The sequence below is a fragment of the Hemitrygon akajei genome, chromosome 11 (genome assembly GCF_048418815.1).
Source record: "Hemitrygon akajei chromosome 11, sHemAka1.3, whole genome shotgun sequence".
In the NCBI taxonomy this organism is placed as follows: domain Eukaryota; kingdom Metazoa; phylum Chordata; class Chondrichthyes; order Myliobatiformes; family Dasyatidae; genus Hemitrygon; species Hemitrygon akajei.
In genome coordinates this window covers 17,555,194-17,572,178 of record NC_133134.1, presented here as the reverse complement: position 1 = coordinate 17,572,178, position 16,985 = coordinate 17,555,194, and the positions used below count along the sequence as shown (strand labels likewise).

Sequence of the window (16,985 nt, the reverse complement as noted above, 5' to 3'; positions counted from 1 at the left end):
AGCACAGAGCTTGCATTTCCCCCAGTGAGAACGGAACTTAATTATGTAGTGGATGTCATTTGCAGTTTCATCTCTTTTAGTATTCAAGGTTGAAAGTAAATGTGTTATCAAAGTGTATGTATTTCACCATATACATATACAATCCTGGGATTCACCTTCTTACGGGCATACAGAGCAAATCCAAGAAACACAATAGAATCGATGAGAGACCGCAAACAACGGGATGAACAAACAATGTGCAAAAAGGCAACAGGTTGTACAAGTACTTACTTACTTACTTACTAAATAAATGAATGAATATATATATATATATATATATATAACAACATGAGATGAAGAGTCCTTGAAAGTAAGTAAATTGGTTGTGGGAACAGTTCAGTGATGCAGCAAGTGAAGTTGAGTGAAGTTAACCCCTCTGGTTCAGGAGCCTGATGGTTGAAGGGTAATAACTGTTCCTGAAATTGGTGGCTGGGGTCCTGAGTCTCCTGTACCTTTTTCCTGATGGCAGCTGCAAGAAGAGAGTGAATGACCTGGGTGGTGAGAGGCCTTGATGATCGATGGTGTCTTCCTGCGGCAACGCTTTCAGCCGATTGGAAACTCTGATATTAAAGAGATGATCATCGAAATTCATTCTAAATAAACCCAAGCATTTATTACTGAACACACTCTTACTGGAATGAGCTAACAGCCTCTTGCATGAAATACATCAAAAGCCACCTTGGATGAGTTTGAAGAGATTTGGCATGTCAACAAATACACTCAAAAACTTCTATAGTTGTACTGTGGAGAGCATTCTGACAGGCTGCATCACTGTCTGGTATGGAGGGGCTACTGCACAGGACTGAAAAAAGCTGCAGAGAGTTATACATTTAGTCAGCTCCATCTAGGGTACTAGCCTACAAAGTAAATCCAAGTACCCAGGACATCTTCAGGGAGCGGTGTCTCAGAAAGGCAGCGTCCATTATTAAGGACCTCTAACACCCAGGGCATGCCCTTTTCTCACTGTTACCATCAGGTAGGAGGTACAGAAGCCTGAAGGCACACACTCAGCAATACAGGAACAGCTTCTTCCCCTCTACCATCCGATTCCTAAATGGACTTTGAATCTTTGGACACTACCTCACTTTTTTTTAATATACAGTATTTCTGTTTTTGCACATTTAAAAAAATCTATTCAATATACATAATTGATTTACTTGTTTATTATTATTATTATTTTAATTTTATTTATTATTTTTTTCTCTCTGCTAGATTATGTGTTGCATTCGGCTGCTGCTGCTGCTAAGTTAATAAGTTTCACGTCACATCCCAGTGGTAATAAGCCTGATTCTGATTCTGTACACATTGTATCACAGATAGTTATCAATTAATTCAAAGCTCCTAGGTCAAGATTCATTTTGAAAAGTTATTACTACACAACACTCCTTGTAAAACTTCACAATTACAAAAAAAAATTCACAGATTTAGGAAATGCTAAATTGAAAACTTATGAACAAAAATATATCATCTTGTTTTTTTTTTTAACAATTATTTCCCAGTTGTGTTTGCAATGAATGTTATATACTGTTGCAATCTATTCCTTCAAGATCAATCGGTATTTGGAATTGCATTCATTAATTTAGTGAAGGTTAATTTGTTTGCAGAGAATGTATAGGTTGTACTAGATGAAACGACAGAACATTGACAGTGTTAATTGTAGAAATTGGGCTGAATGGTTTTAACCATTTCAATCTTTCTTGTGTGTAAATAGAGCTGAGGTTGGTACTAGAGTGAGGATTCAGAAGGAAAATAGCTGAATTTATCTAAAATGAAAACAGGAAATGCTGGAATTGCTCAGCTCAGATAGCGTGTATGGTGTTTCAGACTGATGATTTTTGGTGGATTTAATGGGAATTTTGGGGAAAATAAAATGTAACCAGTGCAAATGGAGGGTTGATGGCTGGTGATGGGTTGTATGACTCGGTGGTGGGGAACATTCATCAGAATTGGGAAATGTTAGAAATGAAACAACGTTTGAATTGCATGGAAAGCATGAAAATAAACGGGAAGGTCTGCTACTGAATGGAGATCAGGAAATGGCCATTGTTGCAGGTGTGGTGCTGACTGAAGGAAAGTGGTAAATGCTGGACATTTAACAAAGGAGAACCCGAGACAACACCTGAAATTAGCAGGAGAGAACAGAGAACAAAACAATATGAGGTAGAAGACTTGAATGGCTGATTATATGACAGGTGAAGTCTTTGTTGAACCTTTGAGAGCTGAAGGCTCTGTCACTGCCCCTCTCCGTGTTTTAATTGGACAAAGGATGAACCTCAAACGGGGCAGATTGCCTGCTTGTACCTGTTTTTCCTTGCACCATCAGGCATTGAATCTTTGTACCACTCAGTTCTCTTCCTGTTGCTCTGCCGATTTTTGGGAAATTTCTGGTCGCTAAACTACAGTACACCAAGATGACAACAAAAGTAAAGTGCTCCATTTTTTAATCTAACTGGGCAGCTACATGGTCATCTCTATCCACCTTACAATAGTTACCAGAGTGGTGCAGCTACCGTCCCGTAGACCTAGTGGATCCAGCTTCAACTCAAGGAGTGCATGCAAATTCCATACAGACAGCACTGATGCTCAGGATTAAAACACAGAAACATAGAAAACCTGCAGCACAATACAGGCCCTCAGCCCTCAAAGTTGTGCCGAACATGTCCCTACCTTAGAAATTACTAGGCTTACCCGTAGCCCTCTATTTTTCTAAGCTCCATGGACCTATCAAAAAGACTCTTAAAAGACCCTATCGTATCCGCCTCCACCACCGTTGTCGCTAGCCCATTCCACACACTCACCACTCTGAGTAAAAAATTTACCCCTGACATCTCCTCTGTACCTACTCCCCAGCACCTTAAACCTGTGTCCTCCTGTAGCAACCATTTCAGCCCTGGGAAAAAGCCTCTGACTATCCACATGATCAATGCCTCTCATCACTGGACCGGGGTCACTGGAGGTGTGCAGCAGCAGCAGCAGCAGCTTTGCCGGCTGTACCACTGTACAATGCCTTGCTTATTTGTTTGCTGGATGTGGAAGTTGCTGACAATATCAGCATTCATTGACCCTGAGCTGAAATGGGAGCTTAGAATGAACCTGGAGTTACATTCAGTCCAAACCAGATAAGATCAGCCATCTTCCTTGCTGGAAAGAGTTTAGTGAATCAATTGGGCTTCACAGGTTAAAAAAAAACACCATAGTGTCATACTTACCATCAATTATTTTTTTTGAAGTCCAAAATTTATTTCCTTCTTAGAATTTAAATTCCTCAGCTAACAAGTTAAGATTCAACTTCATGTCTCAGAATCAATGGTTCACACTCCGGCTTCAAGAGTTAACCACTCCACTGAGGTTCTGACGTCTTTTGTAAGATAAATGGGTTTGAATTACTTGGCAGAGCAGTTTGTAATAGGAACAAAACTGAGTAGAGAATTAACTAGCATAAAATTTTGTCTTTACCCCCATAGAGAATCAGAATAATTCGGATGAGGTTCTCCAAAGGGATGCAGAAAATACATATAAACCTGTAGCTAGAGTGCCTAAGATTTGCACAGTACTATACATGTTCTAGGAGTAATTTAGCACATTGAAAGAAGGTGAACTACCTGTAATGGCTAAAGTATTATCACATTCTTGTTTACTAATGCCATACTGTAAGATGCTTCAAGGGATGCAGTCCTTGTCTCTGATGGAAAGTGCAGTCACAGCTTCACTGTAAAAAAAATAACTTGCACCTGTTCTTGGTGAGAGATGGCTGGCAGTGACTGCTCCACTCTGAGATGCAGAGGAGATGGAGATGGAAGAGCCATCATGTTTCTTGTCAAAGGCTCAGCAACGGAGCCACCCCATGTACTCTGGAGCTGGTACTGACAAGGCATGCTGCTAATATTAAGTCGCCTGGCTCCCTTAGGTTCCAGTACCAGCTGTCCAGTGTAAGATGACCATTTTCCACCTCCACCACTAGATTCAGGAATAGTTATTACCCTACAACCACTGATGCTCATGAACTGATGTGGATAACTTCACTTAACACAACTCTGAATTGTTCCCACACCATTTGATCCTGAACTGAGAGACTCACTTTCAAAGACAGTACAACTCACGTTCTCAGTATTATTTATTGATTTTTATTTGCACCGTCTGTCATCTTCTACACACTGGTTGCTCGTCAGTCTTTGTGTGTAGTTTCTCAATGATTCTATTATATTTCTGTGCTTCCCTGTGAATGGCTGCAAGAAAATAAATCTCAAGGTAACAGATACATACTTCGATAATAAATTTAATTTGAGCTTTGAACTTTGAGAAAAGAGAGAACTTTAGAACAAGTCATAAAAAGAATCTTACATATGTTGATGTTGAGACTTGACTTGGTAGATTGGTTCCCTTTCAGTTCTTGCACAAGGGTTGAGTCTGGTGAAGCCTGAATCTCTTTGGTGCACTGGATCTGCACTGACCATCAACCACCCACTTACACTAATCCTACACTAGTCCCACCTTATACTCCTCATATTCCTCTTAATTCAACACTTCACTTGAGAACAGATGGGGCTGCCATTAACTAAGCCTTGAATTCAGAAGACGAGTCAGGGATGGAGCTGTTACAAGTGAGCTCATGATCTGATACAGCTCAGAAGCAGGCTGCCTGGCCCACCATTTCATTTTCCTTACGTGGTTATAAAAAAGAGACTATTTGGCCCTTCAACTCTGCACTAGCTCGCTATTTTTACCCATTTTCTCAGCTTTCTCGTCACTGCCCCCAGATTAAATCACTCACCACCACACTACAGAGGCCAATTCACCTACCAACCTTTGGGATGTGGGAGGACACCGGAGTCTCACGTATAAACTCCACACTGACAGCAGCCGAGGTTAGGACTGATCCTGGATCTAGGGATCTCAGTCCTGTTTGTGCGCTGACAGAAGCTGGTCCTTCCTCCTTAGAGAAGCTGAGAAAACCTGAGGAAAGTCACTCTGGATCTGTCTGAGAGAAAACTGTCATTTTTGGAGCATCTTTGCAGATTCAAACCCACAATAAATATAAATACAAAAAGAATCCTATAAAACCATTAGTACAAACTGATTTATATATACGTAAAGTGACACCAAATGATATGGATGTAGTGGTGTTGATGTGGGTTAGTGGGTAGAGGTGTTGTTCAACCTGATGGCTTGGGGGAAGTAACTATTTTCGAGTGAGGCGGCCTGGTGTGGATGCTGTGTAGCCTGTTCCCTGATGGGAGTGGGACAAACAGTCCATAAGCAGGTGGGTGGGATCCTTTATGATATCGCTGGCCTTTTTCCGGAGCCTTTCTATACGTCCGTATGTCCTTGAAGGCAGCATTTAATGATTGGGATCATTTAATTGAGAAAGATATACCGTGGAGAGCATTCTAACAGGCTGCATCACTGTCTGGTATGGAGGGGCTACTGCACAGGACCGAAAGAAATTGCAGAGGGTTGTAAACCTCGTCAGCTCCATCTTGGGCACTAGCCTAGAAAGTACCCAGGACATCTTTAGGGAGCGGTGTCTGAGAAAGGCAGCGTCCATTATTAAGGATCTCCAGCACTCAGGGCATGCCCTTTTCTCACTGTTACCATCAGGTAGGAGGTACAGAAGCCTGAAGGCACACACTCAGCGATTCAGGAACAGCTTCTTCCCCTCTGCCATCTGATTCTTAAATGGACATTGAAGCTTTGTTCACTACCTCATTTTTTTTAGTATATAGTATTTCTGTTTTTGTACTTTCTTTTAAATCTATTCAATATACGTAATTGATTTACTTGTTTATTTATTATTTTTTCTCTCTCTGCTAGATTATGTATTGCATTGAACTGCTGCTGCTAAGTTAACAAATTTCACGTCACGTGACATGCTGGTGATAATAAACCTGATTCTGATTAGGAAAGAAATATGGTCTCAATTCTATTTGTTGGGGAGAAGAACAAATGAAATCAATTGGCTTGTATTGATTTGTGGTTTATTCCAGTATCTGTCAAATCCCAGCCACAGTTGCCTTGAGTTTCCCCGAAACTGCTGAGATAAATTACATTTGGATCCAACAGTCACAACTTTTAATTAACAGAATTCGCACATGGCTAGCAATGGGACAAATCATTCTGTGAAATATGGTGGCTTTGGCAGCCATACAGGTACTCAGCAAGCAGAGTGTTACGGTTGCCATGGAGAGCTCCTGATTGAAAGGTACAGCCTGGGTTCTTGAACCTTGTCTGCACTATAATTAGAGAGCTCTCCTTTTGTTAAGCTTCTCAGAGTCATTAGAAAATGAGAAATCAGTCCCTAGTGCTCATAGTTCGGAGAATGCTACATCATTTATATCAGGCCCTGGTTGTACACTTGGGGGATCTTGACCATACATCGAGCTAACTTGTTCCCTCGCCACTCTGCATCCCAGGAATTGAGAAGCCATCGGCACGGTATTAAAATGCTGTTCCTATTAATTGGTCAGTCAGTTAATCTGCCTTCAGGATAAAGTCATTGAAGCTATATATCAAGGGGAGATACATCAGCTTGCAAATCGTAAGATTTAAATGTCAAAGTCTTGTTATCTAATACAGCGTGACTTGACTGCATTTGCCTCCTTGCGTCTCTACCACTTCCTTTGCTTAAGATGCTGCTTAAAATTTTATTTATTTTTACTTTTGGTTGGGTTGAGTTGTTCTCCAATCTTGGCCATTTACCTGCAAACGTTTCGTCACCATATGAGGAGACATTGTCAGTGCGTTGTGTTGTGTCCTCCGAATGCTTCACACAGTTGAGTTTCTGTAATGATGACCAATCAGCTGATTGATAAGTATATAAAGGCCAAGTATTCAGCAATTAACAGTGCAGTGACGATATCTTCTTGTATGGTGACGAAAATTGCCAAGATTGCAGAACAACTCAACCCGACCATCAACCGCCTGAGCTACACATTTTCCGAATTATTTTACTTTTATTTATTTAGAGATACAGGATGGTTTCCAAAGAGCCCGCAAGACCCATGCTTAACCCATATGCTTTTGGAATGTGGGAGGAAAGCAGAATACCTGGAACAAGCCCAAGCAATCACAAAGAGAACATACAAATTCCTTACAGGCAGCGGCAGGAATTGAACCCAGATTGCTGGCGCTGTAAAATTTTACACTAACCACTACACCACCATGCAACCCCAATTTATGGCTATGACCAAGCTTTGGACCAGCCATCCTGATACCTCCTTAATGTTAGAATTGTATTTGTTAATCGGTATTATTTATTCATTGTTAGGGTACTGTATCACTGGCAAGGTCAGTCATTATTGCCTGTCCCTTGTTGTGCTGGAGTAGGTGGTGTACCCCTTTCTTGAACTGCAGCAGTCTTTCTGATGAAAGTACATCTCCAGTGTTCCTGACGTGGAGTTCCAGGATTTTGATCAGTCAACAGTGAAAGATCAGCAATATGATTTTTTTTTAAGATTTAAAGATTAGCTTTAGTTGTCAAGTGTACATTGAAACATAATGAAATGCATCATTTGTGTCAAATGAAATCGAGGATTGTGATGGGCAAGTGTTGCCATGCTTCCGGTGCCAACACAGCGTGCCCATTCCGCGCTATCCCTAACCACAGGTCTTTGGAACGTGGGAGGGAATCAGAGCACGTGATGGAAACCCATGCAGCCATGCGGATAACATATAAAGTCCTCACCAACAGCGGTCGGAATCAAACCCTGATCTCACAGCTGGTGCAGTCAAGTTTTGTAGTAGTTGCTATGTTACTATGCCATTCAAGTCTAATACGATCCTGTTTCCAGGGCAGGATTGTGCGAGACTTGGAGCATAAACTACAAGTTGTGTTGTTGCCAAATGCATGCTAGTGTATTTGGGAAGCTGGTGTCAGACTAAGCTAGTAACTACAGTGAGTATTATAGATAATAAGTACTGCAGTTACTGTGTGCCAGTGGTCGAGGACATGCTCCCCATCCAGGTTTTGACTGTCCTTACCCTGAAACACGATTTCTCTCCTGAATGGCTTGCCTCTAGTTTCACGTTTATGTCCAGTATTCATCATTTTCAAACCATTGAACTAAAACAAAATGAGTTAGGTTTCAAGATGCTTTAGTGGAAGTCCGTGGAGCAGGAAGAGGTGTGGGTCCCTTCTTCCTCCCCAGTATGTTTGTGTGCGTTTTACCTGTTCCTTCAAGTTCAAGTTTATTGTCATTTAAAATGTACAGATGTATACTCCCAGACAAAACAATGTTTCTCCGTACCAAGGTGCACAACCCAGTACATATACAGTATTGTGCAAAAGTCTTAGGCACCCTGGATTTTTTACATGGTTTCAGATGGTCTGGTCTCCACTGAGCCCTGATCTCAATATCATCAACACTGTCTGGGATTACCTAGAGAGGCAGAAACAAGGCAGCCAAAGTCTGCAGAAGAACTGTGGCGAGTTCTCCAAGAACAACCTATCAGCTGATTTTGTTTTTATAAAACTGCACAACAGCATACCTAAGAGAATTAATGCAGTTTTAAAGGCAAAGGGTGGTCACACCAATTATTGGTTTGATTTAGTTTGTTACTGTTTAACGCTCTTCATAGTATATTTTTATGTTTAGAAACTTTTCATTATCTTGGAAAGCATCTTCGCTTTATGGTATTTTTTACATGTGCCTAAGACTTTTGCATTATAGTGCAACTCACACACAACATAAAAAGTAGCATTACATTACTACAAATAAATTAACAAACAAGAACATAGATTGCAGAAGATTGACATTTAGCATAAAGTGTATTTACAGCAGTAGTCAAAAAGTAACCAGTACAACGCTACTGGCACTTCATACGTGATGAGACCTGGGCGGTGGCAGGGAATTCAGTAGTCTCATGGCCTGGGCGAAGAAGCTGTTTCCCATCCCAATGGTTCTTGCCCTAATACCTCCTGCCTGATGGTGGGGGGGTTGTCAAAGAGATTGTGGGATGGATGGGAGGGATCACTGACAATGCTAAAGGCTTTGTGTACGCAAAGGCAGTTGAACTTAAACATTCTGAATAACTTCATGTATGCCTTGTGTTTGATGGATACATGGTGGAGACCTTCTTGTCAGTGGCTAACAGAGGAAGGTTGTCAGAGTATTAGTATGTTACAGAGTCATAGAATCATACTGAATGGAAACCCGCCCTTCAGCCCACCACACCAATGGCAGCCATCAACTACCAGTCTAACTTGTCATTTATAGTGGGGATCCATTGAATCTGGAAAGAGCATGCTTTTGTCTGTCTACTGCCAAACATTTCGATACAATCTGCAGGGAAAAAAAGAAATAAATTTGCATTAATGTAGCACCTTTTACAATCTTGGTGCATCCCAAATTCTTTGCAGCCAATGGAATTTGTACAATAGGTATTTTTTTACACAGCAAAATCGCACAAAGTGGTAAATAATGGGATGGGACAGCAGTGAGGTTTACTTTCTTGTACATTGTGAGAGCCAAGTGTTGACTTAATCCCTTTCTCTTCTTTTCACACCAGTGCTCCTTTCTGCCAAAATTCTCCATTTACATTGAGACCAAATACGAGAACAACAATGGATGCAATGATAACGTGAGTCCTTGCACAGATCCCTGGGTTAAACCATACTGGAGCCATATAGATATACTCTCAGTTTGTGTGTACTTGTCCTGCTCAGCCCGCATACATTGTGATTGTGTTCTCCTGTAAAGTTGCAGGGTCCCTGAATTTAAGAGGACAAAAGCTTTGCTCTCTGGGCCTCATATGTAGCTGGGTCTCCTGGGCCAGTTGCACTTTCTGGCTCCAAGGAAAACAGGGAATCCCGCCTTAGCCATATTTGCTGGACTTCACTCAGAGACAGCCTGACTGGAATAGAGCACTGGCGGATACTTATTGTCTGCCCCTTCCAGGGCAGTGGGGGAGAGATGCTGGCAGAGGAGGGTGGGGAGAAGATTAAGGTGTTGCAACCTCCTTGGTTACTCAGTTCCAAAAACGTCAGATCTTGAGGCCACTAATGTGAAAGCAGTTGAGCTACTCAAGATCTTCCCTCCTGCAGAGTGCACCCCACCCCCATCTACCATCATCCCTAGGCCCCCTCTCCATGAGTTTACCAACCCATCCCTTCCCCTTACTCTCCTGTCTACTGCTGTCCAGAGCTAGATACTGCTTGCAATTTACTTTAGTTGGATAACCAACCAGTCGCCACAGAAAAAGGTGTCACAACCTCTCACGGTGACTCCACTCATCTCTGCAGCTAGGAACACTCCTGACTGAGGGCAATAACCCATCTTTTACTTACCGTAGAACTTAAGTCACGGAAAGGTAACAGCATATAAGAAGGCTATACCAGAACAGTTCACTCCCTTACCCTCTTCTCAACACCCTGCATTTTTTGTTCCTTTCAAATATTTAACAGGTTCCCTCCTGAAGACCATAAGCTTAGGAGCAGAATTTAGCCATTCAGCCCATCAAGTCTGTGCTGCCATTCCATCATGGCTGATTTATTATTCCTCTCAACCCCATTCTCCTGCCTTCCCCCTGTAACCTTTGACGTCCTTACTCATCAAGAAGATATCAACCTCTGCTTTAAATATACTCAATGACATGGCCTCCACAGCCATATGTGGCAATGAATTCCACAGATTCACCACCCTCTGGCTAATGAAATTCCTCTTAAAGGAACATCCTTGTATTCTGAGGCTGTTCCCTTTGTTCTTAGACTCCCCTGCTGTAGGAAACATCCTCCCCACATCCACTCTATCTAGGACTCCCAATATTCAATAACCCCCCCCCCCCCCCCCCGCACTCCTCTAATCTCCAGCAAGTACAGATCCAGAGCCATCAAACGCACCTCATTCCCAGGATCGATCTCATGAACCTTCTCTGGAGCCTCTCCAATGCCAGCACGTCCTTTCTTAGATAAGGGGCTCAAAACTGCTCACAGTACTCAAAGCGCAGTTTGACCAATGCCTCAAAAAGCCCAGCTACATTATAATGCGACATTTGATTCTGCCTCTTCACCTACCCTGCAGCTGTGCATTCCATACCGGGACCATTTGCTGAAGAAAAGCTGGTTTTCCTCACATCACTTTTGGTTCTTTTACCAATCAACTTCATCTATGCCGTCTGCATCTAATCCCAGCTTCTCTGTCTAACTCCATCATAGTTTTTTAAATACCCTTCTCAATTTTGTCTGGATTCATCCGAGAGTAACTCTGCCCTGTTTGCAGGTTTCTGGTGATCACATTGGTAACAAACCAGTTAACAATATACTATTTCCAGCCATCAAAACTTATGAATGGCTTTGCATTGGGTTGAAAAAGATCAGAGATGCCTCTGTGTACACTGGGAGGCTCCAATATTCATGGAAGCTCATCTGAGAACAGGTTTTAGAATGGTGTGTTGGGGCCATGGTGAGCCCGTTCAGTCACTCACTCCTTCTCCTCTCATCTCTGCAGATTTTTGACTCTGACAAAAACCACATGGATCACGAGGTGTGTTTTCTAGACATTGCCTACGATGAAATCCCAGACCGTTACTACAAGAGTTCAGAGGTGAGTCCCTCCACCTGTTTGCTGGGCAGAGACAGAGGCACGGTCAGGGCAGTTTTACCATCCTGCCTGGGTTACGTGGCAATGCACACATTAACAAAAAAAATCATTCAATTGGAGGCCACTTTATTAGGTACGTGTTGTACCTAATAAAGTGGCCACTGAGTGTATGTTCACGGTCTTCTGCTGCTGCAGTCTATCCACTTCAAAGTTTGACATGTTGTACATTCTGAGAACTGTCGCTGTAAGAATAGATGGAGAAGTGAGTCCATTTACGAAAATCAAGAGTGGTGTTAGACAAGGGTGTGTTTTCTCCCCTGATTTGTTTAATGTGTACAGTGAAACAATATTACAAAAAAATAAGAGACATCTTGGGCATCAAAGTTGGCGGTGAAAACATCAATAATTTCAGATCTGTGGATGACACTGTGTTAATTACAAGTACAGAGGAAGAACTACAAAACTTAATTGATATAGTTGTTGAAAAAAGTGCAAAAATGGGTCTATCTATCAATTTCAGAAAGACAGAATGTATGGTGTTATCCAAAAAGAAGAAGAATCCTATCTGCAGGCTGAGAATAAACGGGGAAGACATAAAACAAGTACAGAGTTTTTGCTACTTAGGAAGTTGGTGACATCAGATGGCAGGTGTGACATGGACATCAAAAGAAGAATAGGGATGGCAAAAGACACCTTTACGAGAATGAAGAGTATACTGACCAACACTAAACTAGGCATGACAACCCGCCTCAGAGTACTGAAATGTTAAGTTTTTCCAGTTACGTTATATGGTTCAGAATGTTGGACAATATCTAGTAACATGAGGAAACAAATTGAAACAGCAGAGATGTGGTTTTTAAGGAGGATGCAAAGAATATCATGGATGAAACGGATATCTAACAAGGATGTCATGAACAGAGCAAGCACAAAAAGAGAAATAATGTATGAGATCATGAAAAGGCAACGTAACCGTTGGACATGTGATTAGGAAAGAGGAGTTAGAATGCACGGTAATTATGGGAAAGATTGAAGGGAAGAAAGCAAGAGGAAGGCAAAGATGATGGAGACAGCAGCCAGAGAACTGGAAATGAATACCAATGATTTGATCCACTTGACCCGAAACAGGAGTGTGTGGGCCATGGCAGTCGAAGCTCAAACTGGGCACGGCACCTGATGATGGTGATGATGACATTCTGAGAATCTCTTCTGCACACTCCTGTTGTATTGTTTGGTTATTTGAGTCACTGTTGCCTTGCTGTCAGTTTGAAACAGTGATCTCTCTGACCGATCTCATTAACAAGCCGTGTTAACAGAACTGCTGCTCACTGGGCTGATTTTTGCTTTTCGCACCATTCTTAGTAAACTCTAGGAACTGTTGTGTGTGAAAATCTCAGATACTCAAACCACCCCATCTGGCAGCAACAATCATTCCATGTTCAAAGTCACTTAGATCACACTTCTTCCCCATTCTGATGTTTGGTCTGAACAACAACTGGGCCCCTTGACCATGTCTGCATGCTTTTATGCATTGGGTTCTCTGAACACATGATACGTTGAACCTCGAAGTGAATGGGCTACAGCAGCAGAAGTCCACAAACGTACAGAAATACAGTCTTTTCCCACTTTATTAGATTCAGGAGGTACCTAATTAAGTAGCCACTGAACATATAATGTACTTTGAACCTGATGATGTATGCATATGGCTTGTTCTTTAACTGGGCCTGTTTTAACCTGAAACCCAATATCTTGTGCACACAGGATCTCAGGTATTTTGCTTCAGTGAAGACAGGCCGAGGTCCTTTGAAGGAGGGTTGGAGGGACGAACCCTCAACCATCATGTGCTCATATAAACTCGTTACTGTCAAATTTGAAGTCTGGGGTCTTCAAACAAGAGTGGAGCAGTTCGTGCAGAAGGTGAGTGCTGTTGAGAGAGAGTGTATTGGCATTGGTATTAGTTTATTATTCTCACATGAGCCGAGGTATAGAGGTGACAAGAGGGTGAGGCATGGATTAATAAGAGCATTGGCATAAGAATGGGTAGGCAACGAAGGCATATGGATGCTGTGTAGACAGAAGGTATTAGTTAGGCGGTCAGATACGAGTTAGTTTGACAGTGTATCATGGGCCAAAGGGTCTGTTCTTGGTCTGTACTTTTCTACACTCTGAATATTTTAAGTGGAGGTGGATAGATTGAGGGAATGTGGATAGATTGAGGGGAGGTGGATAGATTGAGGGGATGTGGTACAGGGAAGGAGTTGAAGCTCAGGGTAGTTCGGTCACCGTCATATTGAATGGCAGAGCAGATCTGGGAGGCCACGAGGCTTAATCCCGCTTCTATTTTATCTTATTATAGCATTCTGGCGATGTGTAGGGATTTTTTTCTCAAAGCAATGCATGCAGGAAGGAAGTGTGCATGCAGTGAACTCAGCCGGAAACATTTCTGTTCAGTTGCTGTTGGTAGTTTGAATGTTTCAGAATGTGTGAACCTTCAGTCATGTTCCCCTCACTTGAGCTGGAAGCTGCAGAGTACACCTTCATCTGCTGGTAGTTGTGAGATACCGGTCCCTCTCTGTGTTAGTGGAAGCTAGAGAGTATAAATTTATCTACTGGTTATCACATATCTCTCTCTCTCTCTCTCTCTCTCTCTCTCTCTCTCTCTCTCTCTCTCTCTCTCTCCCTCTCCCTCTCCCTCTCCCTCTCCCTCTCCCTCTCCCTCTCCCTCTCCCTCTCCCTCTCCCTCTCCCTCTCCCTCTCCCTCTCCCTCTCCCTCTCCCTCTCCCTCTCCCTCTCCCTCTCCCTCTCCCTCTCCCTCTCCCTCTCCCTCTCCCTCTCCCTCTCTCTCTCTCTCTCTCTCTCCCTCTCTCTCTCTCCCTCTCTCTCTCTCCCCCTCTCTCCTCCCTCTCTCTCTCTCTCCCTCTCTCCCTCTCTCTGTCTCTATTAGTAATGGAAGCTGCAGAGTATACCTTCATCTTCTGGTTATTGTGAGATGCCAGTCTTTCTCTCCTAGTTTTTGTTTTCAAAAGCTTGAGTCACCTTTCTCATCCCTTTTCTGATGTCACAAAGCACGTCACTGCCATTGACTTGACACAGCGTTGACCCAGACACAACAGTCCAAATGGCCCCCTGTGTTAGAAAAGCATTGTATTTCTTTATTTAAAAGAATGACCCCTTTTCCATCAGGCTCCTGAACTAGCATGGATAATTTCACTCACAACTCCGAACTGATTCTACAGTCTGCAAACTCATGTTCTCAGCTTATTTGGTCTTGTTTTGCACATTGATTGTCTGTCAGTCCTTATGTATAGTTTTCATAAATTCTACTGTATTTCTTTTATTTCCCCATAAATGCCTGAAACAATATGAATCTCAAGGTAATTGAGCCATAGAGAACTAAAGCTCATAAGCAGGCCCTTTGGCCCATCTAGTCCATGCTGAAACCATTTAAGCTGCCTACTCCCATCAATCTGCCCTCAAGACCCCTACCATTCATGTCCCTATCCAACTTCTCTTAAATGTTGAGGTCGATCTTGCATGCACCGCTTGTGCTGGTGGCTTATTCCACACACTCTCGACCCTCTTGAGTGAAGAAGGTTCCCCTTGTGTTCCCCTCAATCTTGTCATCTTTCACCTTTGGTTGTCATCCCAACCAATATCAGTGGAAAAAGCCTGCTTGCATTTACCCTATCTACTGTGCCTATAAAAAGCATTCACCCCGTTTGAAAGTTTTCATGTGTTATTGTTTTACAACATTGAATCACAGTGGATTTAATTTGGCTTTTTTGTCACTGATCAACAGAAAAAGACTCTTTCATATCAAAGTGAAAACAGACCTCTACAAAGTGATCTAAATTAATTACAAATATAAAACACAAAATAACTGTTCACTACACCCCTAATCTTGGTGTCAGTAGCAAATTCGCTGATCCAGTCAGCCACACTATCATCCAGATTATTGATATAGATGACAAACAACAAAGAACCCAGCACTGATCCCTACGGCACACCACTAGTCACAGGCCTGCTGTCAGAGAGGCAACCATCTACCACCACTCTCTGGCTTCTCCCACAAAGCCAAAGTCTAATACAATTTGCTGCCTCATTTTAAATGCCAAATGACTTAACCTTCTTTAACAACCTCTCATGCAGAATCTTGTCAAATGCCTTGCAAAAGTCCATGTAGACAACATCCACTGCCTTGCCTTCATCCGCTTTCCTGGTAACTTACTTGAAAAACTCAATAAGATTGGTTAGACATGACTTATCATGCATGAAACCATGCTAACTACCCTTACTCAATCCATGTCTATCCAAGTACTTAAATAGCTGGTCCCTTAGAAAACCTTCCAATAACCTTCCCACATCTGATGTCAGACTCACCAGCCTGGTTTATGCTTAGAGCCTGTTTTTAAACAGTGGAACGACACTGGCTCTCCTCCAATCCTCTGGTACTTCTCCTGTTCCTAAGGATGAATTAAATATCTCTGCAAGGGCCCAGCAGTTTCTGCCCTTGCCTCCTGTAAGGTTCGAGGGAACACCTTGTCAGGCCCTGGGGATTTATCCACCCTGATTTGCTTCAGGATAGCAGACGCCTCCTCCTCTGTAATCTGTATAGCGTCCATAAAGTTGATGCCGCTTTTCCTCACTTCCATAGACTCTGTCTCCTGAGGAAATACAGATATATTGAAAAAAAAATTAACATCTCCCTCAACTGTTTTGGCCCATCCTGATCTTCCAGAGGACCAATTTTGTCCCTTGCAATCCTTTTGTTCTTATATGATAACATTTACGTTAGTAATAAATTTTACTTTGACTTTTGATCTTTTTACTTTGATCTCAGTCTGATGGAGGATGCTTTGTTTGGACAGGGGATCTTTGTGGAGACATCAAATACACAATGCACCTCCTGCTGGCTGGTCTAATACATGACATGGCTTGGGAATAAAATGCCTCCACACTGAACCACTTACCACCCAGTAGTAAGAAATGAGTTTTGAAAAGTCATGAGAATTGACTTTTTCCAGATTCAGAATGAGAGCCTGCAGTGGAAGCTTTTTGTTGAACTATTGAAGGTCTCTCGGTTGTACAGCTGGAATTAACTGTTCACCATTACTATACTGTCAATCCGTGTGTGCCAGCCTTACAGAAACACTCTGGTGCTGAATGGGCAGCCATTCTTTCCAGTAACTGAACCTTGTAATTGAATTAGAGCTTCTTTATTCTTGAAGTCAGGAAATGAAAATCATTTTTGCCTTCAGCTTAGAGGTTGTCTCCTCTTTGAGAGATTAATTACTTTAACAGCAAGAAATGTCATTAGTTAAACTCACCTTACAATGGCTCTATTTTAAAAACAACTCACAGTTTATGCTATAGTCTTTTGTCACCAGCTAAAAATAACTTCATAATGCAGTAAAA

At 42.2% G+C, this 16,985-nt stretch overlaps 1 protein-coding gene across 1 annotated transcript in view; it reads left to right on the top strand.

The window, feature by feature from the left end:
* LOC140735348 (cytoplasmic phosphatidylinositol transfer protein 1-like) overlaps positions 1–16,985 on the top strand; it is a 234,274-nt gene that overhangs the window by 167,586 nt on the left and 49,703 nt on the right. Inside the window, exons 6-8 of the mRNA XM_073060293.1 lie at positions 9,544–9,615; positions 11,481–11,576; positions 13,332–13,487. Of these exons, the coding sequence (XP_072916394.1) occupies positions 9,544–9,615; positions 11,481–11,576; positions 13,332–13,487 (324 nt within the window). The remainder of the gene's footprint in view (positions 1–9,543; positions 9,616–11,480; positions 11,577–13,331; positions 13,488–16,985) is intronic.